General features: G+C 51.2%; 2 protein-coding genes and 1 long non-coding RNA gene across 6 annotated transcripts in view; 2 read left to right on the plus strand and 1 right to left on the minus strand.

Annotated features, from left to right (window-relative positions):
- IQANK1 (IQ motif and ankyrin repeat containing 1) overlaps positions 1 to 1470 on the minus strand; it is a 47412-nt gene extending 45942 nt beyond the window's left edge. For all 3 annotated transcript variants that reach the window (XM_070748500.1, XM_070748497.1, XM_070748499.1), the window contains exons 1-2: positions 1424 to 1470; positions 824 to 909 (exon numbers count right to left, since the gene is read on the minus strand). In XM_070748500.1, the coding sequence (XP_070604601.1) occupies positions 824 to 902 (79 nt within the window). In that variant the 5' untranslated portion in view covers positions 903 to 909; positions 1424 to 1470. The remainder of the gene's footprint in view (positions 1 to 823; positions 910 to 1423) is intronic.
- A 1988-nt stretch (positions 1471 to 3458) lies between these two features.
- On the plus strand, positions 3459 to 5855 carry LOC139165303 (uncharacterized). The gene is made up of 3 exons (XR_011558771.1): positions 3459 to 4222; positions 5087 to 5265; positions 5457 to 5855. It is a non-coding gene; the product is annotated as an uncharacterized lncRNA (long non-coding RNA).
- A 4113-nt stretch (positions 5856 to 9968) lies between these two features.
- FAM83H (family with sequence similarity 83 member H) overlaps positions 9969 to 24847 on the plus strand; it is a 35276-nt gene continuing 20397 nt past the window's right edge. The window contains exons 1-2 of one of the 2 annotated variants that reach the window (XR_011558770.1): positions 9969 to 10654; positions 21277 to 21746. Coding sequence is in view for 1 of the 2 variants with exons in the window: in XM_070748501.1 (XP_070604602.1) it covers positions 21291 to 21746 (456 nt within the window). In the remaining variant the exon portion in view is untranslated. The remainder of the gene's footprint in view (positions 10655 to 21276; positions 21747 to 24847) is intronic. The other variant, XM_070748501.1, reaches the window with a different exon arrangement.

Below are 24847 nucleotides of genomic sequence, written 5' to 3' on the forward strand. Positions count from 1 at the left end.
GCCCTGAGTCTACGGAGAGGGGCGGCATACAAATTTAAACAAACAAACAAACAAACAAACAATAAACCAGGCAACCAACCAACCTTCTGACATGCAAAGTCGACGAGGAAGCCACGTTAATTTAACCATCATGGGGCAAAATTCACTTAACAACTGCCTTGCTCAGTGATGGAAATTTGGGGCTGAGCTGCAGTCGTAAGCTGAGGACGACCTCTACTTGGCCCCAAACTGCGAGGGGTTGTGAGGGCTGCCGGCCAGAAGCCACCTGGCCAGCCACGCAGACTCTAGGGGGCAAGGGCCCCCGGGGTCTTTGGGGCCCTGACTCTCAGGTCCCCGACGGGCATTGCTTCCCAGCTGCAGACGGGAGGGGAGGGCAGGCCTCAGGGGCGTTCCGAGGGAAAGGCCACCTTCGGCCCAGTCGGCTGGCTCTCGGGGGGCCCGGCCTTGGAGCTGGTCTGGAGGAGGAGGAGGGCCTGGCGGCTGAACTCCGCTAACTGAGCTCCAGGCCCAGGCCCAACCTTCAAAGGGCTAAGCCGCCCCCCCTCTCTCACCCACAAAGACGCCCGCCAGTCAGAGGGTGGAGGCCAAAGCTGACTTGCTCCTTGGCAGCACTTCCGCCCAGGGCCACTTCCCTTTTCTTTTAAATGATGATGGTGATAATAATAATAATAATAATAATAATAATAATAATAATAATAATAATAATAATAATAATTAAATAATACTAACAGCAACAACAACAATAATAAATAACCTCTTCTGTTTTCCCGTATCTGCAGCTCTCTGCCCCCCCCTCGTCCTGCCCCCCCCCCCCCTCTGCTACCTGGCTTCCCCGAGGCTCCTCCGGAGGGCTTGGATCCCTTTTTCACCGGATTTCTCCCCGCAGCTTTCTTGGAACTCATCGTGCTCCTAAACGGGGGCGGCGGGGGGGGGGGGAAAGGGAGGGGGGGGAGAGGGAAAGAAGGCAAGTGGGGAGGGGAAGAAAGCCGCGCCTCCTGAAAGGGACGTTGCCCCGGCCCTCTACCGGCCAGCCTGATGGGCAGCTCCAACCGGGACCGCCGGCGACCCAGTTTCCAGGACGGATGGGCGGAGTCCGGCGCTGGCACCCTTCAGCCCGGGGGGCTTTGGGCGGCCTCCCTCCCGCCCCGCTGAGCCTGAGGCAGGCGGGGGGGGGGGGGGCGGGCGGGAGGGAAGGAAGGCGGAGGGCAGCCTTGGGCGCCTCCTGCGAGGAAGCCGGGACGGGTCCCTCCCTCCCTCGGGACGGGCTCCCTCTCCGCCTCCTGCCAAGTCCCGGAGCCCGAGCCAGCGAGCGTGGCGGCGGGGGCTCTTCTGCCTGTGGCGGGGTGCGTGTGTGTGCCTGTACCAGAGAAGGCCCCCGATGCGCGGCGGCAAAGCGCGGCGGCTCCGCTCGAGGGCCACTCACCTGGGGAGGCTTCCTGCCGGCCAGGCTCTCGCCCGCGCTTGCCGCCGTCGCCCGGCAACCGGCGCGCCCACCCGCCCGTCCTCTGGCCGCAGGCGGGGCTGAGTGAGCGCGCCGCCCGGCTGCAGGCAGAGCGGGGCCGCTTCCCACTCGGGGCTTGTTGGGCTCCGCGCGCCCTGGTCCCGGCGGCAAAGAGTTCGCGTGGGGGAAAGCCGGGAAGGCGTTGGCCGAGCGGTCCGCAGTCCGAAGCGCAGGGGCCGGTCCTTCGGGCACCACCGTCTCACCCGAGCAGCCCGCCGGACAGACCGGGAAAGGCGGCTGAGCCCTCCGGCCGGGGACACCCACGCCGCGCGCGCCTTCAGCCGGAGCAGTTTCCGCGGACTCCTGTGAACCGGCCACCCGAGCGCTGCCTGCCAGAGGGGGCTGCCTACAGTATTGGGGGGGGGGGTGTCTCATGGGGCGGCATTCCAGCTCTGTGTTTTGGCTGGGCTCCAAGCGCCCCCCCTCTCAAGAAAGGAGCTGAAGGCTTCAGGGCTTTAGCTCCTTTCTTCCCTCCTCCTCCTCCCACCCCCCAACTTCCCTCTAGGAACCCACCAAAGAATCCTAGGATTGGAGGGTCCTCCGAGATCATCCAGTCCAGCCCCCCCCCCCCCCCCGCTCAAAGTTGGCTCCAAGGGGTGCAAGGTCTCTTGACACGTGAATCTCCTGTTTCCAAGGCTCCAGCCAAGGAGGGAGGCCCGAGTGTCCCTGGGAGCCTTTCCTGTGGGCTGCGTCCCCCCACTCACTGCCCCTCCACGGACCTTCCTCCCCACAGGCTCCGCTCCCTCCCGCCTCCGCTGGGGCAATAGAGAAGGAGCCCAGCCACCATCCAGACCCATGGCGACAGCCGTTCCAGCCCCATAACCACCCTGTTTTCCATAGGTTGCTCCCAGGGCTTTGTTTCCAGACTCTTCCTTGTTGGGGGGGGGGGGGGGGGGCTCTGGACTTGCACACAAGTGTCACCCGACTGGAGGCACCTCTGTGGATGAGGCCCGGAGTTGAAGTGGGGGGCACGGACATCCTGGCCTCCTGGACGCCCCACGTTCCCCTCCACGTACCCCACAAGGGGCCTTTTGTCCTGCTCCCGAGGCCTCTGCCAGATCTTTGCACCAACCTGGGCCTCCCCCCCCCTTGTAGACTCTCTCCTTCCAGTGTTCACAGCGGCTTCCTTCACTCGCCCCTAAAACGTCCCTCCCTCCGCGGAATAAACCTTTGGGCAGAGTTTTGTGCCTCCTGCGTGAGGATCCATTTTGTTCCCCTCCACAATTTCCACGTCTGTGCGTATTTCATCAGAACATACATAGTTGTACATTTCCATCCAATCTATTATAAAACAATATCCTATTTTTGCACCTATTTATACTATTTTTCTGTCTGTTTTTCCTCCTTTCCTTGCACTCCCTTCCCCCTCTTTCTCCTTCCTCTTCCTCCCTCTGGACCCGAGGGATTCTAACCATCATTCACCTTATATTTAACAGACGGATGACATATGCCCATCATCTTTTATTTACCAGTGTCCCTTAATTTAATTGAATTGATTAGATTTGTGAGCCGCCCAACTCCTTTCGGGTTCTGGGCAGCGTGCAATCAGTAAAAATAAAATCACATAAAAACAACATAAAATCCCCTAGTAAAAACATTTGCACTTTTGGTCTGTCATTGCTCACGGCCCCCTCCAGGCCTGCCGGCAAAGCCAGGTTTCCAAGGCTTTCCGGAGGGTGGGGCCAGTGCGGATCTCCGGAGGGGGTTGGTGCCAGAGACCCCTCCCCTTCTGGACTTGTGTCCCCTTCTAAACTTGGCAAACGAACCTTTTCTTCCTCGGGTGCCAAAAGAGCGTGCACAGGAGCAAGTGCCCACACCCAGAATTCAGAGCCTGGGGAGGGCGCAAACAGGATGCCCTCTGGAGGCCGGAAAGGGCCTGTTTCCCAACTTCTGGTGGGTCCAGTAGACTCGTGTGTCGCTCTCTCCAACCTCCAAAGGCTTCCCTGGAGCCGGGAGAGGTAAAAACATGCTGCTCCACCCTCCGGGAGGTTCCCTGAAAGCCAAAAACATCCCTCCCGGAGCCTCTGTGCAAGCCAAAATTCAGCCGGCCGGCACACACATGCACGTTGGAGCTGAGCTAGGGCAACGGCTTGCATGCCAGCAGATATGGCTCCACGGGCCACCTGTGGCATCCGGGCCATGGGTTCGCCATCACTGTCCTAGGTACATACTGCTTTTCCAAGGCTGCCTCCCCAGAATCAAATTTTGTCACTTGAGTATCACCTTTTATTCTCATTTTCTTCCCCTTTAATCATTCTAACTTCTATACATACTCATTTTCCATCCAATCATAAAATTTCACCCATTCATTATAATATTCTGTATCTTCCTTGTTTTTAATTTTCATTGTCAATCTATTCATCTCTTCACAGTCCAAGATTTTTGTAATTACCTCTCCTCCAGAAGGAATTTTACTACTATTGGCTCCTATTGAACTTAAAGGCAGTTCAATCCTGAAGAAGAATTAAAAACCACGACAAGGCAATGGCATATATTATTTTGAGTTTCCAAAATGAGCAATTTATGGCAGCAGCAAATCTGAAAACTGCAAAAGACGTTTGGCAGAGATTGAGAGCAGCCCATGTTAACGTTTCTGCATGTAAGAGCCAGGGTGGCGCAGCAGGTGGCGTGCAGTACTGCAGGCCACTGAAGCTGACTGTAGATCAGCGGTTCAAATCTCATCACCGGCTCAAAGTTGACTCAGCCTTCCATCCTTCCGAGGTGGGTCAAATGAGGACCTGCATTGTGTGTGTGTAGGGGGGGGCAATGGGGGGGGGCAATGGGGGAGCAATAGGCTGGCTCTGTGTTTTTTTTAAAAGTGCTATTGCTAACATGTTGTAAGCCGCCCTGAGTCTAAGGAGAAGGGCGGCATAAAAATCAATCGAATGAATGAATGAATGAGAAAGAAAGAAAGAAAGAAAGAAAGAAAGAAGTACAACTATCAAGAAAGCTATTCAGAGCTTCTCTGCAGCCAGGAGATTCAATGGAGGAGCATTTAGCAAATATGCAGCCTCTATTTTTGGAATTAGAGCAAAGAGGAATAACTTTTCCTGCCAGAAAAACCTCCTTATTCTAAGTAGCCTGAATGAAAGCTGGAGTACAATTTCTGCAATATTTGAGAGTAAACCAGAAAGACAATTGAGTTTGGAAGCTTTATAATCCTGTTTAGGTTTATTAGGTTTAGGTTTATTGGATTTATATGCCGCCCCTCTCCGCAAACTCGGGGCGGCTCACAACAATAATAAAAAACAGTACAGTACACAATACCAAATCCAATGCCCACCCATCCAGTTCCAATTTAAATTAATAATCTTATAAAAAACAGTATATATAAAAAACAGGCACACAGTCAATCAATCAACAAAACAACATGCTAAATAAATATGAAAAAAAGACAAGGCACCCATGCTGAGCTGAAACCCCCGAGGAGGAGGGTGCAGAATGAGCAGAGGGCAACTTTGCAAAACCAGCAAACATTCAGCAAAAGTCACCACAACTCCTGCTCTTCAGCAGCGTGGTCCACCCAGGCCTCCCTAGATCTGCAGCTACCTGGGCCTCCCCAACTCAATTTATTTGTCATTACAGATTGGCACCTTTACTTCAGCAGATTCGGCATTTGGTCGCCAGGTTCTGCAACAGGTGGGACAATCACACCTAGAGGTCCAGCGGGATACACACTTCCCCATCCTAGGGACTTTATACTAGCTTTGCTATGTCCCTGTCTGAAGGCTGTCTCAACGGTCATTGCCTGAAGGCCCCTTCTGGTAAGTCGGAGTCAGCCTTCAGTCCCACCCTTGGTTGTTATGAGGAATTATGCTACTCTTATTGTTCCATGTTCATTTTAGTTCTGCGTTTTTATTCAATGAAACACCAGGGGATTTTTTGCAGTCGGTGTATCATTTATCATATCCTCGGTGTGAGTTCTTTCTTTCTTTCTTTCTTTCTTTCTTCCCAGGAATCTTCCACGTCGAGTCTTGTCTTTCCGGCTTCGTCTCAAACTGGAGATATTACATCGTGGCCGGATATGTATATCATGCTATTTTGATTGACAGGCTCAGTCCTCAATGTGATTGGACGAGGAAATACTCTAATACTGGACTGTCTCTCTTGGGAAAGGGACACGGTACACTTCTGGATCCTTGGGATTGCTTGTTCAGTTTGGCCCAGGATAGGATGGTGAGAAGTGACCCTGTGCCGATCTCCACGCTGCGTGGTGACCTCTTGTGCAGGATATACACTGTATACCAGGATATACACTGTATAGGAAGGATAGAATAGAGAGAAGGGGAGGTGGAGTAGCCATTTATGTTAAAGAAAGTCTAAAAACAACACTAATTCAAAATACGTGTAAAGATCTGGAGACCCTCTGGGTTTGCATGCAAAATAAAGACGGTTCTGTCATTAGAATTGGGGTGGTCTATAGGCCTCCAGGGCAATCTGAGGAATATGACAACAAGATGGTGGATGAAATTACCCAAATGGCAGTAAAGGGAGATATTGTGGTTATGGGTGATTTTAACATGCCTGATGTTGACTGGAATATCCCCAGTGCCCATACATGCAAAAGTAAGAATATAGTAGAGGCCTTTACAGGAGCAGCTCTGACACAGCTGGTTAAGACATCAACTAGAGGGTAGAATATTCTAGATTTAGTTTTTACGAATGGGAATTGGGTTTCAGATGTCAAGGTGGGAGAAAATTTAGGTTGCAGTGACCATCTATGTTTGTGGTTTGATGTAAAAACTCATTGTGAGCAATCCTATAATGCAACCAAAGTATTGGATTTCAGAAAAACAAATTTTAATGCAATGGGGGAATATTTAGATAATGAATTAAAGGGGAGGGATAAAATGGCAGGAGCGAGCACCCAGTGGACTGTATTAAAAAAGGCCATCTTAAAAGCCACTGTACTGTATGTAAGGCAAATAACTAAAGGTAAAAGGAAGAAGAAACCGCTATGGTTTAGCAATGATGTAAGGGCTATAGTCAATGAAAAAAAGGCTGCCTATAGGAGGTATAAAGAGTCTGGAAGTATAGCTGATAGGGAGGTGTATAAAATGAGACAGAAGGAGGCGAAACAGATAATATATGCTGCTAAAGCCTCAAAAGAGGAAGAAATTGCCAAATCTGTAAAGAAGGGGGATAAAACCTTCTTCAGATATATTAGTGATAAGAAGAAGAAAAACTGTGGCATCACGAAGCTTAGTACCGGGAATAAAACATGCATTAATGGGAATAAGGAGATCGCTGACCATTTCAATAGCTACTTCTGTTCAGTTTTCTCAAAAGACACCTTACAAAATAATACTATAGAGGGATATATCATTGCTTCCAGCTGTACGGATTCAGCTCCAGTGATCTTAGAAGCCGATGTCTTAGAAGAACTTGATCGATTAAAGATAAATAAGGCAATGGGTCCAGATGGCATCCACCACAGAGTTCTTAAAGAACTCAGATCTGTCATTACTACCCCCCTGACTGATTTTTTTAACCAATCCTTGTTAACAGGAGAAATTCCTGAGGATTGGAGAATGGCCAGTGTTGTGCCTATCCACAAGAAGGGCAGTAGAGAAGAAGCTGGTAACTACAGGCCAGTTAGTTTCACATAAGTTGTAGTTAAAATGATGGAGACTCTACTCAAAAAGAGGATAAATCAGCACCTAAAAAACAATAACTTATTGGACCCAAATCAGCATGGCTTTACTGAAGGCAAATCATGTCAGACTAATCTCATTGATTTCTTTGACTATGTCACAAAGGTGTTGGATGAAGGTGGTGCCGTGGATATTGCCGACCTGGACTTCAGCAAAGCCTTTGATACGGTTCCACATAAAGAGCTGATAGATAAATTAGTGAAGATTGGACTTAATCCCTGGATAGTTCAATGGATTTGCAGCTGGCTGAAGCATAGACATCAAAGAGGTATTGTTAATGGCGAGTATTCTGAGCAGAGTCAGGTTACAAGCGGTGTGCCACAAGGGTCTGTTCTGGGTCCTATTCTTTTTAATATGTTTGTGAGTGACATAGGGGAAAGTTTGGTAGGGAAGGTTTGCCTATTTGCCAATGACTCTAAAGTGTGCAATAGGGTTGATATTCCTGGAGGCGTCTGTAATATGGTAAATGATTTAGCTTTACTAGATAAATGGTCAAAGCAATGGAAACTGCAGTTTAATGTTTCCAAATGTAAAATAATGCACTTGGGGAAAAGGAATCCTCAATCTGAGTATTGTATTGGCAGTTCTGTGTTAGCAAATACTTCAAAAGAAAAGGATTTAGGGGTAGTGATTTCTGACAGTCTCAAAATGGGTGAGCAGTGTGGTCAGGCGGTAGGAAAATCAAGTAGGATGCTTGGCTGCATAGCTAGAGGTATAACAAGCAGGAAGAGGGAGATTGTGATCCCGCTATATAGAATGCTGGTGAGACCACATTTGGAATACTGTGTTCAGTTCTGGAGACCTCACCTACAAAAAGATATTGACAAAATTGAACGGGTCCAAAGACGGGCTACAAGAATGGTGGAAGGTCTTAAGCATAAAATGTATCAGGAAAGACTTAATGAACTCAATCTGTATAGTCTGGAGGACAGAAGGAAAAGGGGGGACATGATCGAAACATTTAAATATATTAAAGGGTTAAATAAGGTCCAGGAGGGAAGTGTTTTTAATAGGAAAGTGAACACAAGAACAAGGGGACACAATCTGAAGTTAGTTGGGGGAAAGATCAAAAGCAACATGAGAAAATATTATTTTACTGAAAGAGTAGTAGATCCTTGGAACAAACTTCCAGCAGACGTGGTAGATAAATCCACAGTAACTGAATTTAAACATGCCTGGGATAAACATATATCCATCCTAAGATAAAATACAGAAAATAGTATAAGGGCAGACTAGATGGACCATGAGGTCTTTTTCTGCCGTTAGACTTCTATGTTTCTATGATGGCGACTCACAGCTCCTTTTGGTGTGGCGGGGTTGCTTATCGGATTGTTGTCTGCCAGACCTCAGTCGCGCTGGCCCAGTCGGTTCTCCTTCGTGGCTGCGAACCACTGTGTTGAGGCTGCTCGGCATCCCCAGGCTTGCCTGGTGCTTGTGTTGCCTGTGGTGAAGGCAGCTTGGTACAGCAGGGTTTTGCTAGATGACCACGATGGTTGCATCATTGACAGATGGCCTCACATTACTGGCAGTTGGTGTGGTGATGGTGCCCTCCGCAGCTGGCACATGGTGGAAGTCTGTCATCGGGTGCGTTTGTGCTTTTTGCCTCAAAGGCGGCAAAACTCCACATTGCTGCCAGGTGAGAAGTCTTGTGCCGAATGCTCGAGATGCACACCAACTATCTCTTGTGGGTCTTTCAGGTTGCTTGGCTGCTGTGGTGCCTCACTCAACCTAGTAGATGCTTCGGCTGCCCTGGCCTCGTCTAGATCGTGGAACTCACAATGGGCAGCAGCCTTGACCAGTGCAGCAACATATTCATTAATGGAGTCCCCCTCCTTCTGGTTCTGCGGATTGAAGGCATGCCACCACACCAATTTGGAGGGTTTCAGGACAAATTGGGTCTTGAGCATTGCCTGTAGGGTGGACTAGGTGACCGTCAGAACCGGCATCTGTTTGGTGGGTGCCTGGGCCCTCTCAAATACTTCTGTGCCACACCTCGTTTACGGTTGTCTGGTAGCCCAAGGAGGCCGTTTGCTTCCATGAATCATTCAAAGTGAGTTGTGTAGGTGTCCCAGTGACTCGGCAGGGTGTGTGTCATCACGTTGCCTGAATTGGGGCTTTAGAAAGGCCGCTTGTCGAAGACTTACTGTCCCAGGCTGGATTGAGAGGTTGTCAGCTCTTTTCTGGCCTATCTGACTTCCAATCCCACCTTCGTTGCCAGTGTTGGATATGGTGAATGGATGAAGCGGACAGAAGTGGCTTCAGGACAACAGGTCTTTATTTACTGCGGCAGGACACACGTTGAAACAGAACTGGAGTGAGAATTGGCAGTGGAGCGTGTGCCTGCAGCACAAACCTAACCCTTGACCCTTTAAAATCCAGGCCGATGGCTCTGATAAACAGCTGGAGGAGATAGTGAGTTTCTGGCCCAAATACAACTGGTCCTGATTGCAACACTGTCAGAAAAAGGCTGAAGAACTGGGGGGGAAAACCGGTGGAGGAGAGAGACGGAGATGGTGAGAGGTCCGAGGCTAAATCTACAATGAAAGTTAGAAGAAAGACGGAGGACTCCTGCCATAGTCACCAGAAGACCTTTAGGGACCCTTCCAATCGCGTGACTCCATGCTTGGATTCAGAAATCCGGCTCGCTCGCCATAGAAACGGACCACCACGAAGCGGGGTGACTGGGAGACCGGCGCCACCGCCGTCGGGTCAGAAGACTCCGAGCCGCTCGCCTGCCGCGCCAGTCCAGGTGCGACAGGAAGGCGAAGGGAGGAGCCGCGGCCGGGCCTCCGCCCAGACTTCCAGCTGGGCCTTACGGCTGTCCCGCCTCTCCCCCGAGCAAACCCGCCGAGGCCGCCCTGCTCTCAGCCCCCGGTGGCCGAGCCCGCAGGCGCAATTGCCTCTCCGGAGGGGCCTCCCGCCACCGGCACCGGGCCGCCCCGGGAGTCGTGACCGCGGAGCCCGCCGAACAGCGGGGCGGAGGGGGGGGGCGCCTCACCACGCTCCCCTCGCCCGCCCGCCGGACCCCCGTCCGCCTGCCTTCGGCCTCTGTCGGGGGCGGCGAGGGTCCGGGCGGCCGTCTTTCGGAGCGCCCACCGGCTGGGCGCCGGGACAGGACACCCCCCCCCCCACTTCTGCCGGTGGACTTTCGCGGCCGCCGGGCTCCGCGACGCTGCCGTGGGCCGGGCTGGGCGGGGGAGGCGGAGGCGCGCCAGGAATGTTGAGAGCGAACGGGAGCGCCTTCCGGCTTTCTCGCCGCCGGCCGACCGAGTTCGCTCCGCTGCGCTCCCCCCCTCCCCCCCCCCGTGGCTGCCCTGGGCGGAGCTTCGCACTCGCTCCGAGGTGAATCAGGCGCCGGGAGCGCCGCGGGTAGGTGGGGACGATCCCGTCGAGCGCTGGCCAACCCCACAGCCTCGCAGCGCGGCGGCAGCAGCAGCAGCGGCCAGCCCGCCACCTGTCTAGCAGGAGCAGCCGCCGGCCGGCCCGAGTCCCCAGGAAGGTAAGGGTGCGTTCGCAAGCCTAGATCGAGGGGCAGCCGAATAGGGTCGCTCCTCCCCCGCGCAGCGCCTCGCCTCGCGTCCGGCTGGCCAATCCCCCTCCTCCCGCGGCAGGGAGCCTTGGGCGCGGACGACCCCGGAGGGCGCCGGGGGCGAGGCTGGGACTTGGGCGAGCGTGGTGCCTGGCGGAGTTCGGAAGTGGGCGGGGAGGGGCCGGCGGGCAGAAGCCCCTGAACTCGGCCGGGCGGTGGGCGAGCGCCCCAGGAGTCAGGACCCGGCTTCCTGGTCCGCCCGGTGTGGCCGGCTGGAGGGCGCTGACCCGGAGTGGCCTGAGCGCCCCATGCAGATGGCCGGCGGTCCAGGGGAGCGGCTGCTTCTCTCCCCCCCTTCCCCGTCCATGCGTTCGCAGCGCTCGCTCTGCCGGCAGCAGCCAGGAAGGACGTGCTGCAACAGGCAAGCCGCTGGTGGAGCCTCGTGAAGCGAAGCGCGCCTGCCAAGGGAGTGCTGGGTGCCTCTCTCTGGCCTTGGAGCGAGTCCCAGCGCCACTTGCCGGGCTGACCTCAGGGAGCCCGCTGGAAAGTCCGCGGCAGGGAGCCGGCCTGGTGCTTGGATGCCATCTGGGGAAACTTCCGCTGGGTTCTGAGTTAACTCTCCTGCTGGGTTGACCTATGGACTGACACCATCTACAAAATGGAGCCCGGCTTGGGTGTGCGCTGTGGGAGAGGCAGCCAGAGGGTTTCCCAGGAGAAGAGGGGGAGGGGGAGCTTTCAACCCTGGGGCTGAATGTTGGCAGCTCTGCCCTGCTTCCAAGGCCCTGGGAGAGCGGGACGAGTGGCCCCGATGCTGACCAGGCGGAGGGGAGAGGCTGTCGTCAGCCCCTGTTCCTGCACAGCCCACCCAAGGCAGGAGACGGGGGGGGGGCTTGGGAGTTTTGGGGAGCCCCCCACTCCTGCTAATTCCGCAGATCTCTGCAGTTCTCAGGCAGCCCCCACGTGGAGCCTGGCAGAGCCCTTCCTCGCACCCACTCCCAGGAGCCCCCTTGCGGGAGGGCGCGCAGCTGCCCTCTGGCTTTGGTGCTGGAGTCCGGCCAGGGGAGGAGGAGGAGGAAGAGGAGGCTTCTCCTTGGCTGCTTCCGCGGGCCTCTTTGCTGGGTGCGGCTGAAGCGGGCGAGCCGGTTCAGCCGGGCGAGGCAGGCAGGCTGGGAAGAAGAGGGCTGCTGAGGCAGAAGCAGGCAGCGACAGGCCCTCCCGGGCGGGCTGGGGCAGGAAGTGTGGGTGTGCTGCACGGGGGGGGGGCAGGCGGGGGCCACCCGGGGCCACAGTGGCTGCCTGGGGATACTGGGCCAGGCCGGCCTGGAAACGGAGGGGCAGCCCAGTAAGTGCTGAGCTTGAGAAGGGCCAAAGCCACCAGGGTCATCCTTGTTATGTAGTGGACATCTGGAGCTTGGATTTAAAAAAACAAAACACAAATGGGGCCGTAACTGCTGTTCATTGAGTAGATGGCTGAGGTCCTGTTTCCACTTTTAGTCCTGCACTTTTCCCAGGTGAATTATCTCCTCCGGCCCTTCCCCAGAAGAGGATCCTTGGCCCTTCCCTGTGAGCAGCCTGGAGCATCGCTGGGGGGCTTGGCCAGTCCTGGGGGGGGCTGTTGCAGGAGGAGAGAGTTTCAGGGGGGAGTCCTTCGGGGGTTGGGCGGCCTACAAATTGGAAAAGTAAAATAAATAGACGAAGGGGCTCCACGCTGCCCTGTGTGGCCTTCAACGTGGCCTTCTGTGGCTCCTTCTCCAGCCTGGGCGACAGCAACCGAATCCCTTTTATTTCAGTGCTTGAAACCGTCTTGTGATCTTTAGAGAGGGGAGATTGCAGGCCGTTTCCTTTCGACCATTGTCAAGTCCTTTCATTCTTTTTCTTCTGTTTACCTAAATATATACATTTCCCCATTCTCTGTGTTGGGGGTTTTCCTTAATAATGTTACTTGCTTATATTTTTGTGCAGATTTTTTTCTCTTTTAAATACAGATTCTATATGTAATTAAACGATGTTTGAATATGGAGATTCTGTATCTGTGAACAATACCAGAACATAATAGTTAAATATAAAATATTATTATATATTTGCTAATGCTACAGGTCATAAAATCAATTGGGAAATTGTTGAGAAGTGTGCCAAAGTACAATTTATGGATGGAGTTAGTTTAATTGTAAGAATCTAAAAATGTAATCTTAGCATATTTGGAATCTTTAAGAGCAAGTATTATTTACGGGATAAATCTCTGCTAATGAAGAATTGGGTGGGACATGTTTATCTCACAGACGCTTTGACGGAAACTAAAGGTGTGGCCATTTATATACATTTTGATGTATAACTTATCACTGATGTGAAAAGATATTAATTAATTTTATGGGTTAAAATATACTGCTCAAAAAAATAAAGGGATCAAACTTCTGTGAAATCCAACTGTCCACTTAGGAAGCAACACTGATGGACAATCAATTTCATTTTGTTGTCAGCACATTCAACTGTGTACAGAACAAAGGATTCCGTGAGAATACTTCATTCATTCAGATCTAGGGTGGGTTCTTTGAGTGCCCTCTTTATTTTTTTTGAGCAGTATAGCAGAGCAATGGCTATGGTTATGGACCAATGTAAATTCTCCAACGTTGAATCAGTACATTTATGATAAAGTGATAATAGGAAGAGATTGCTATGAAATTTTGGTCTGGAGCTTAACAGAAACACACCAACACACAAGCATTAAGGAAGAACTCTATTTAAACAAGCACAAACACCTTGCAGCAACCCTGAACAGCAGGAAAAGGAAACAGATCATCTACACACCTCGTGACACAACGGCTCTCCAGGCAGCTTCCGACCAAAGAGTGCCTGAGCACAAGCAACGAAGGTGGCCGAAATGGTGACCCTGCCACACATCAGAAACCACCAATTACAATCCCATGGACTCAGCACGGAAACCAGCTACAACCTTCCAGAACATCCCAAGTAAAGCAAAATACCCAGCAGCCCCAAAAGAAGAACATCAGGAGTCCTCTGCCACTCAGTGTCATAAAGACCACAACAGTCACTGCGTTGAAGCAGCAGCCAGAACTCCTCCGTGGACCCCAACAAGCGGTCAGAAGACAGGATGGAAACTCTTTCGCTCCACAACGTCAGGACAGACGGAGCCATGATCTCAACTTGGAAACTCCCAAGCCAAGTCCAAAAACTCCAGAGAATTCCTGGATATTCTGGCCATCAACGGATGCGCAACAGAAGAACAAAGTTGGAAGGGACCTTGGGGGCCTCCTAGTGACCTCTGCACAGGCAGGAGCCCCTGCACCATTCCAGACCAGGGGCTGTCCACTCTCTTTCTGAAGGCCTCCCCGAACGGAGCCCCCAGGAGGCAACTTCTGTCCCACTGGTTCCTTGTTCTCACTGTGAGGAAATTTCTCCTTCGTTCTCGGCTGCTTCTTTCCTCAATTAACTTCCATCCACTGTTTTTTGTCTTGCGTTACGGTGCTTTGGAAAACAGGCTGAGCCTCCTCTCTCTCTTCTTTGCGGCAGCCCCTCCAACGCTGCTGTCATTTCACCCTCTAATCGGCCTTTACATTGAACTAGACAACCTCAGTTCCTGCCACCATTCTTCATATGTTTTAGCTTCCGATCCCCTAATTATCTTTCTTCCTCTTTTCTGCACTCTTTCCAGAGTCCCAACATCCTTTTTATAATATGGCGACCAAAACTGGATGCAGGATTCCAGGTGTGGTTTTAAACTGATACTAATACAGCACATGATCTTGATTCTATTCCTCTGTTAGTGCAACACCTATATACTTGCAGATACGGCAAATATACTGCAAATACAAAGCACCAGGACCAGATGGACTACACCCCAGAGTTCTAAAAGAACCACTCATCCTATCATCCACAAATCCTGGGACATAGGGGAACTACTTGGGGACTGGGAAAGAGCTGATGTGGTCTCCACCTATAATCAGCCTAACATCAATACCTGGGAAAATATGGGAACAATCAATTAAAAGGTAGATCTCCCATCACCAAGTAATAACCAACAGCCAACACAGATTTGTCAAGAATACGTTATGCCAAACCAACCTCACTTCATTCTCCAACACTGCAACCAAATTCGTAGACCAGCGAAACCCAATGAACACAATAGACCTGGACTTCAGCAAAGTATTTGACAAAGTAGAGCACAACCGACTTCTTCATTAAGAGCCAGGGCAACGCAGTGGTTAGAGTGCAGCACTGCAGGCTACTTCAGCTAACTGCTAGCTGTAGTTCAGCAGTTCAAATCTCACCACCGGCTCCAGGTTGACTCGGCCTTTCATCCTTCCCAGGTGGGTCAAATGAGGACCCAGATTGTTTGGGGGCAAGAGGCTGATTCTGTCAACCGCGTAGAGGGGGCTGTAAAAGCACCAAGAAGCGGTATATAAGTCTAAATGCTATTGCTATGCATAAGCTAGAAAAAAATGGAATAGACAGCTACACAACCAGATGGATTAACAACTGGCTGAACAAACGTACCCAGCGAGTAGCCCTCAATCGATCCAGGTCCACATGGAGAGAAGTAAGCATTGGGGTACAACAAGGTTCCATCCTAGGCCCACTACTCTTTAATATCTTCATAAATGACCAAGATGAGGGAATAGCAGGAGAACTAACCAAGTTTGTAGATGATAGGATAGAAACATAGAAGATTGACGGCAGAAAAAGACCTCCTGGTCCATCTCGTCTGCCCTTATACTATTACCTGTATTTTATCTTAGGATGGATCTATGTTTATCCCAGGCATGTTTTAATTCAGTTACTGTGGATTTACCAACCACGTCTGCTGGAAGTTTGTTCCAAGCATCTACTATCCTTTCAGTCAAATAATATTTTTTCACGTTACTTCTGATCTTTCCCCCAACTAACCTCAGATTGTGTCCCCTTGTTCTTGTGTTCACTTTCCTATTAAAAACACTTCCCGCCTGAACCTTATTTAACCCTTTAACACATTTAAATGTTTCGATATTGCCCCCCCTTCTTTTCCTTCTGTCCTCCAGACTCTACAGATTGAGTTCATTAAGTCTTTCCTGATACGTTTTATGCTTAAGACCTTCCACCATTCTTGTAGCCTGTCTTTGGACCCGTTCAAGTTGATCCATCTCTTTTTGTAGGTGAGGTCTCCAGAACTGGACACAGGATTATTCCAAATGTGGTCTTACCAGTGCTCTATACAGTGGGATCACAATCCCTCTTCCTGCTTGTTCTACCTCTAGCTAGGCAGCCAAGCCTTCTACTACCAAGCCTTCTACTACCCAGCTGGTGGGAGTAGCGAACACCCCAGAGGACAGACTGTTCTCTATGGCACCGGAAAGCCAAGTGAGGCGTAAAGGAGGGAAACTGACCAAGGAGAGTTTCAACCTGGAAGTGAGGAGAAACTTTGTGATGGTGACAGCGATCAACCAGTGGAACAGCTTGCCAATGGAGGTGGTGAGAGCTCCAACACTTGTGACCTACAGGGGGAGATTGGATGGACATTTGTCTGGAATGGTGTAGGGACTCCTGCTTTTCGGGGGTTGGACTAGATGACCTGCAAGGTCCCTTCCAACTCAAATAAATAAATAAATAAACAAACTCTCCTGACATCAAACTCTGCACTTAGTGGGAGATCAAACAGGCTCATGACAAACACAGCAGACAACTTTGTGTCCCAAAAGGAGGAGAAGGTCGCTAGAGGGTCAGCTATACTGAGCTTAAATCTTACTAACAGGGATAAAATAACCGAAAGGGTTGAAATTGGGAGAAGTCTGTCTGTCTGTGTGTGTGTGTGACTGTGTCATATTGGAACTCAACATAGAATTCAGCAGATACAAGCAATAGAACAAATTCAAGCTAATGTGCTAGACTTTAAGAGAGCTGAATTTAACAAACGTGGAGCTTGGGGAGGATTCCACGGCTACCATAAACCTCCTAAACAAACGCTTGTGCTCAGTCTTCTCAGAAGCAGATGAGGCTGACAAAGACACAAAGGTGTGTGATAGAATTGTTATTCCCAGGGGTATTCATAAGATGAAAAATGATTTGGCAAGGGTTTCTAACTACAAGGCTCCTCCGGCAGGGCTCGGGGGATACAACAGAAGGGAAAGAGGGGCTCCCGGCAGGCCACTCCAAACTGGGCAGAGAGCTGGGAAGGCCAACTGACCTCTGGGAGGCATCCTCACGCCAGGGGGCTCCCAGCAGGGAGGAGAAGGCGGCCCTCACCTCGCTGTGTAGCGCTTTAGTGAGACCTCCTTTGCAATACCGTGTGTCCAGTTCTGGAAAAACACCTTCAGAAAAGATAGTGGCAAGACTGGACGAGCCCAGAGACGCAGACAAAACATACCAGGAGGTGTCGGAGAAGCTGAATACGTGCAGCCTGGAGGACAGAAGGGGACGGGACTGAAACCGTTAAATATATTGAGGATGCAAATGAGGGTCGAGAAGACGTTATTTACCATATTCAGCAAGAATCGACAACCACAGGGATTTAACCTCAAACTGGCGGGAGGGAAGTGGAAAGTATCATTTCCCAGAGAGAGAGAGAGAGCAGTGGACGAACCAGCTTCCACCAAAGGCTCGTGGGTCAAACAGGAGGCGGGTGGGGGTGGGGTGGGCAGCCCCCGGGTCTTCTGACGTTGCTCTTTGCCAGCCTCCCTGGTCTGCCCATTTTAGGCGTGTGAGGAGGCACGCCCGCTTTCTCTGCACCGCCGAGACGTTCCCGTGTGTCACTCCCCTGCGGCCTCTGGCACCTACCCCATGCCACACCTGTGGTAAGTGCCGCAGCTGTGGTAAGATGGGAGGCTGCCCAGCCAGGGGTTCCCGTCTCCCAGGATCTGCAGGGCCGGCTTGACTTGTGCTCAGCCGCTGTCGTCTGCCCAAAGTGGCCCGTGCAACCCGGGAGCGGCTGATGTGTCCTTTGGCACCGACGTTTCCTGACAGGCGCACAGCACACCTGGCCTAGTGGTGCAGTGTTTACACATTCATTGATTGATTGATTGATTGGTTGGTTGGTTGATTGATTGGATTTGTATGCCGCCCCTCTCTGGAGACTCGGGGCGGCTAACAGCAATAATAAAACAATGTACAATAATAATCCAATAAATACTAAAAATGATTAAAAACCCATTAATATAAAAAACCAAACATACATACAGACATACCATACATGAAATTGTAAAGGGCCCAGGGGGAAAGAGCATCTCAATTCCCCCATGCCTGGCGGCAGAGGTGGGTTTTAAGGAGCTTACGAAAGGCAAGGAGGGTGGAGGCAATTCTAATCTCTGGAGGGAGTTCGTTCCAGAGGGCCGGGGCCGCCACAGAGAAGGCTCTTCCCCTGGGTCCCGCCAAGCGGCATTGTTTAGTTGATGGGACCCGGAGAAGACCACTCTTTGGGACCTAACCGGTCGCTGGGATTGAATCACATGGATCGAATCCTATGCTAATTAAACAGGATTTGCACAGGGAGCCCCTGGCAGTCAGAATAAACACTCAAATCACAGCTCAGCCCAGAGGGATTTCTGAGTCCCCCCCCCCTCCAGGAACAGCCCCGAGTTGGGGGGAGGGGGGCAGCACCCACCGTCCTGCTGTTGATCAGAAGAGAGTCCTGGGTTTCCATCCCCACATTCGAAGAAAAGTCTCCGTTGCCAGGCCCTGCCTTGAGAAACGGATGGGGAGCGGGGAGGGTCAGAGGGGCTCCTGCACCTCCAACTTCCTGATTGACAGCTGCCATTTCCTTTTATCTCAAGATGGCGCTGTAGCAGTCTTTGCTTCTGCCCAGGGTTTCCCTGCTGCCTCCCAATTTGGGGGCTTGCTGGAATTGAACCTCCTTTGTCTCTTAAAATAGTAACTTAAGAGATCCCCATGGTGCAAAAACCGCACAATGCCCTCTTTGCTCAGTGGCAATTTTCACCTGGTCCGCAGAGAGGGGTGGCATACAAATCAAATAAATAAATAAATAAATAAATCTGCCTATCCCAATTCAGGCCTTCCCGGCAACACTCACCCATAAATATTCTTCCTCTGCACAGAAAAGAACAAAATAATAGAATAGAATTATTATATTGGCCAATTTGTCTTTGGTGCAGATGCTCTCGGTGTATATAAAAGAAAAGAGACACTTGTCAAGAATCATAAGGTACAATCATTAAATACAAATAAATAATGAAATATTAGGAACCAGTCAATACAAATTGTAAGGATACAAGCCACAAAGTCACATTCATACAGTCATTTGTGGGAGGAGACGGCTGACGGGAACCATGAGAAGATTAATAGTTTGACAGTGTTGAGGGGATTATTTGTTTAGCAGAGTGATGGCGTTCGGGAATAATCTGTTCTTCTGCCTAGTTGTTCTGATGTGCAGTGCTTATAGCAGTGATGGTGAAGCTATGGCACTGCTGGCACACGAGCCGTTGCCCTCGCTCAGCTGCATACAAAGCCTCTGAGAGGACATTTTTTGGCTTCCAGAGAATGTCCGGGGGAGGGGGGTGGGGGAGGGCATTTTTTGCCCTCCCTTGGCTCCAGGGAAGCCTCTGGAGTCTGGGGAGGGTGAAACACGAGCCTACTGGGAAACAAGCAATGTCCAGCCTCCAGAGGGGGTGGGGGAATCTGTTTTCACCCTCCCAAGGCATTGAATTGCAGGTGTGGGCACACACTTTCGGCACCCAAGGAAAAAAAGGTTCGCCATCACTGCTCTGTAGCGACATTTTGAGGGTGGGAGTCAAAACAGTTCGTGTCCAGGATGCGAGGGGGGTCAGTATATATGTTCACGGACCTCAGTGGGAGGCAGGTTGGCAGCCATTGTTTTGTTCTGCAGTTCTGATTCTCCTCTGAAGTTCTGTGTCGGTCCTGTTGGGTTGCAGAACCGAACCAGACAGTGATGGAGGTGCAGATGACAGGCTCAATGATTCCTCTGTAGAACTGGATCAGCAGCTCCTGGGGCAGTTGGAGCTTCCAGGGTTTGATCCACAAAGGAAGCAAAATTGCCTGGCTCAAAAGTTGGAATGCCCACTGAGCTCAGCCAGTGCAAGAGGGGGCCGCAGGGGGGTGAGAGCCACCCCGGGGCCTCAGCAGGCAGGTGGGTGGGTTGGCTGCTCCACGCGCCCACCGGCAACTGGAGAGAGAGAAAGGCAGGTGCGAAGGGCACAACTGGCCACTCGGGGTCTCTGGCAATTTGCTGCAGCCAACTCTCTTTGGGGGAGCTCCCCCTGGCCCCCCTGCTGGGACGACTTGCCCCAGGGCAAGAACGGAAAAAGAAATGGTGGAATGGAATCGTTAAAGAAAGGACGCAAAAGCAGGGACACGACAAAATTAAAATCTTTATTTCTTTATTTTAAATGATTAAATAGAATTGTTAAACTGTCCCACTCCTCCCTCTCTGAGGGGGCTCCTGCTGGAGCTGCCTCCCTTCAGGCACCTGGATGGGCGTTGGTGGGGGGCGGAAATTGCCCCAGAACCAGAGAGGGAGCCTCTTGCCAGTGGGCTTCCTGGGTGGGAGAGTCCCTGGGGAGGGGGACCGGGTGGAGCTGCCTCCCTTCAGCCACCTGGATGGGCGTTGGTGGGGGGCGGAAATTGCCCCAGAACCAGAGAGGGAACCTCTTGCCGGTGGGCTTCCTGGGTGGGAGAGTCCCTGGGGAGGGGGACCGGGTGGAGCTGCCTCCCTTCAGCCACCTGGATGGGCGTTGGTGGGGGGCGGAAATTGCCCCAGAACCAGAGAGGGAACCTCTTGCCGGTGGGCTTCCTGGGTGGGAGAGTCCCTGGGGAGGGGGACCGGGTGGAGCTGCCTCCCTTCAGCCACCTGGATGGGCGTTGGTGGGGGGCGTTGGTGGGGGGCGGAAATTGCCCCAGAACCAGAGAGGGAGCCTCTTGCCAGTGGGCTTCCTGGGTGGGAGAGTCCCTGGGGAGGGGGACCGGGTGGAGCTGCCTCCCTTCAGCCACCTGGATGGGCGTTGGTGGGGGGCGTTGGTGGGGGGGCGTAAATTGCCCCAGAACCAGAGAGGGAGCCTCTTGCCAGTGGGCTTCCTGGGTGGGAGAGTCCCTGGGGAGGGGGACCGGGTGGAGCTGCCTCCCTTCAGGCACCTGGATGGGCGTTGGTGGGGGGCGTTGGTGGGGGGCGGAAATTGCCCCAGAACCAGAGAGGGAACCTCTTGCCGGTGGGCTTCCTGGGTGGGGGAGTCCCTGGGGAGGGGGACCGGGTGGAGCTGCCTCCCTTCAGGCACCTGGATGGACGTTGGTGGGGGGCGTTGGTGGGGGGCGGAAATTGCCCCAGAACCAGAGAGGGAACCTCTTGTCGGTGATCTTCCTGGGTGGGGGAGTCCCTGGGGAGGGGGACCGGGTGGAGCTGCCTCCCTTCAGGCACCTGGATGGGCGTTGGTGGGGGGCGTTGGTGGGGGGCGGAAATTGCCCCAGAACCAGAGAGGGAGCCTCTTGCCGGTGGGCTTCCTGGGTGGGAGAGTCCCTGGGGAGGGGGACCGGGTGGAGACGAAGGGATGCTGCTTGGCCCAGCCCTCTGGTGGGGGCAGGTGGGGGGTGGGATGCACTGATGCAACCAACCAGCCTCTCCTTTCCCTCCCCCCCCACAGAGGCTTCAGCCATCATGGCTCGCCGGTCGCAGAGCTCCTCCCAAGGGGACAACCCTCTGGACCCCAACTACCTGCCACCCCACTACAAGGAGTACTACCGCCTGGCGCTGGACCTGCTGGCGGAGGAAGGTCAGGAGAGCTACCACCGGTTCCTGGCGGAGGAGGCGGCCCCGGACTTCCTCTGCCCCTCCGAGGTCGAGCACATCACGCAGCACCTGCAGAAGCCGCAGTACGCCTGTCAGGAGGCAGGGGGCAGCACGGACTCCAGCCCGCCAGAGGCAGACACGGACGGCTCCTCGGGCACTTACTGGCCCATGAACTCTGACCTGGCTGTTCCAGAGCTGGACCTGGGCTGGCCAATGGTCTTTGGCTTCCGGGGGACGGAAGTGACTACTTTGGTGCAGCCCCCACCCCCAGATAACCCCAGCATTAAGGAGGAGGCGCGCCGAATGATTCGGGCTGCACAGCAGGTAGGAGAGTGGAGGGCAGAGCCGGGCGGTTGGGGCTGGGGAAGGCAGGGGAGGCGGTGGTGGCCAGAGGTCCTAGGCGGGAGGAGGAGAAGCGGGCAAGACAGTCGGCTCTGGCCTCCAGATAATGACCTTTTTATTTCAGTGGCCCCAGAATTGTTTGTGTGTGTTGTGTATCGATTCCGACCTCAGTAGGGTAACAGGAGGGCAGGTTGCTGATTCCCACGGATGCTCTCGGCTCCGATACCAGCAAGAATAAGTCAATGGTTAATAAGTCAACTAATAATGAAAACAATGTTCTTCGAGTAATGTGCACGAATGCTCGAAGCTTGAGCAACAAGCTCTGTGAATTAATGACCTTAATATCTAGAGATAATTTGGATCTGGTTGCCATAACTGAGACATGGTTTAAGGACTTCAATGAATGGGAAATATCCATACCAGGATATACACTGTACAGGAAGGATAGAATAGAGAGAAGGGGAGGTGGAGTAGCCATTTATGTTAAGGAAAATCTAAAAACAATACTAATTCAAAACACATGTAAAGATCTGGAGACCCTCTCGGTTTGCATGCAAAATAAAGACGGTTCTGTCATTAGAATTGGGGTGGTCTATAGGCCTCCAGGGCAATCTGAGGAATATGACAACAAGATGGTGGATGAAATTACCCAAATGGCAGTAAAGGGAGATATTGTGGTTATGGGTGATTTCAACATGCCTGATGTTGACTGGAATATCCCCAGTGCCCTGACATGCAAAACTAAGAATATAGTAGAGGCCTTTACAGGAGCAGCTCTGGCACAGCTGGTTAAGACACCAACTAGAGGGGAGAATATTCTAGATTTAGTTTTTACGAATGGGAATTGGGTTTCAGAGGTCAAGGTGGGAGAAAATTTAGGTTGCAGTGACCACCTATGCTTGTGGTTTGATGTAAAAACTCATTGTGAGCAATCCTATACTGCAACCAAAGTATTGGATTTCAGAAAAACAAATTTTAATGCAATGGGGGAATATTTAAATAATGAATTAAAGGGGAGGGATAAAATGGCAGGAGCGAGCACCCAGTGGACTGTATTAAAAAAGGCCATCTTAAAAGCCACAGGACTGTATGTAAGACAAATAACTAAAGGTAAAAGGAAGAAGAAACCGCTATGGTTTAGCAATGATGTAAGGGCTATAGTCAATGAAAAAAAGGCTGCCTATAGGAGGTATAAAGAGTCTGGAAGTATAGCTGATTGAGAGGTGTATAATATGAGACAGAAGGAGGCGAAACAGATAATATATGCTGCTAAAGCCTCAAAAGAGGAAGAACTTGCCAAATCTTTAAAGAAGGGGGATAAAACCTTCTTCAGATATATTAGTGATAGGAAGAAGAAAAACTGCAGCATCACGAAGCTTAGTACTGGGAATAATACATGCATTGATGGGAATAAGGAGATTGCTGACCATTTCAATAGCTACTTCTGTTCAGTTTTCTCAAAAGACACCTTACAAAATAATACTATAGAGGAATATAGCATTGCTTCCAGCTGTACGGATTCAGCTCCAGTGATCTTAGAAGCCGATGTCTTAGAAGAACTTGAACGATTAAAGATAAATAAGGCAATGGGTCCAAATGGCATCCACCCCAGAGTTCTTAAATTGAACGGGTCCAAAGACGGGCTACAAGAATGGTGGAAGGTCTTAAGCATAAAACGTATCAGGAAAGACTTAATGAACTCAATCTGTATAGTCTGGAGGGCAGAAGGAAAAGGGGGTACATGATCGAAACATTTAAATATATTAAAGGGTTAAATAAGGTTCAGGAGGGAAGTGTTTTTAATAGGAAAGTGAACACAAGAACAAGGGGTCACAATCTGAAGTTAGTTGGGGGAAAGATCAAAAGCAACATGAGAAAATATTATTTTACTGAAAGAGTAGTAGATCCTTGGAACAAACTTCCAGCAGACGTGGTAGATAAATCCACAGTAACTGAATTTAAACATGCCTGGGATGAACATATATCCATCCTAAGATAAAATACAGAAAATAGTATAAGGGCAGACTAGATGGACCAGGAGGTCTTTTTCTGCCGTCAGACTTCTATGTTTCTATGTTTCTAACTCAGAGCTGTCATTGCTACCCCCCTGACTGAGTTGTTTAACCAATCCCTGTTAACAGGAGATGTCCCTGAGGATTGGAGAATGGCCAGTGTTGTGCCTATCCACAAGAAGGGCAGTAGAGAAGAAGCTGGTAACTACAGGCCAGTTAGCTTGACATCAGTTATTGTTAAAATGATGGAGACTCTACTCAAAAAGAGGATAAATCAGCACCTAAAAAACAATAACTTATTGGACCCAAATCAGCATGGCTTTACTGAAGGCAAATCACGTCAGACTAATCTCATTGATTTCTTTGACTATGTCACAAAGGTGTTGGATCAAGGTGGTGCCGTGGATATTGCCTATCTGGACTTCAGCAAAGCCTTTGATATGGTTCCACATAAAGAACTGATAGATAAATTAGTGAAGATTGGACTTAATCCCTGGATAGTTCAGTGGATTTGCAGCTGGCTGAAGCGTAGACATCAAAGAGTTATTGTTAATGGCGAGTATTCTGAGCAGAGACAGGTTACAAGCGGTGTGCCACAAGGGTCCGTTCTGGGTCCTATTCTTTTTAATATGTTTATGAGTGACATAGGGGAAGGTTTGGTAGGGAAGGTTTGCCTATTTGCCGATGACTCTAAAGTGTGCAATAGGGTTGATATTCCTGGAGGTGTCTGTAATATGCTAAATGATTTAGTTTTACTAGATAAATGGTCAAAGCAATGGAAACTGCAGTTTAATGTTTCCAAATGTAAAATAATGCACTTGGGGAAAAGGAATCCTCAATCAGAGTATTGTATTGACAGTTCTGTATTAGCAAAAGCTTCAGAAGAGAAGGATTTAGGGGTAGTGATTTCTGACAGTCTCAAAATGGGTGAGCAGTGTGGTCAGGCGGTAGGAAAATCAAGTAGGATGCTTGGCTGCATAGCTAGAGGTATAACAAGCAGGAAGAGGGAGATTGTGATCCCGCTATATAGAATGCTGGTGAGACCACATTTGGAATACTGTGTTCAGTTCT

This window comes from Erythrolamprus reginae, chromosome 3 (genome assembly GCF_031021105.1).
Source record: "Erythrolamprus reginae isolate rEryReg1 chromosome 3, rEryReg1.hap1, whole genome shotgun sequence".
Classification (NCBI taxonomy): domain Eukaryota; kingdom Metazoa; phylum Chordata; class Lepidosauria; order Squamata; family Dipsadidae; genus Erythrolamprus; species Erythrolamprus reginae.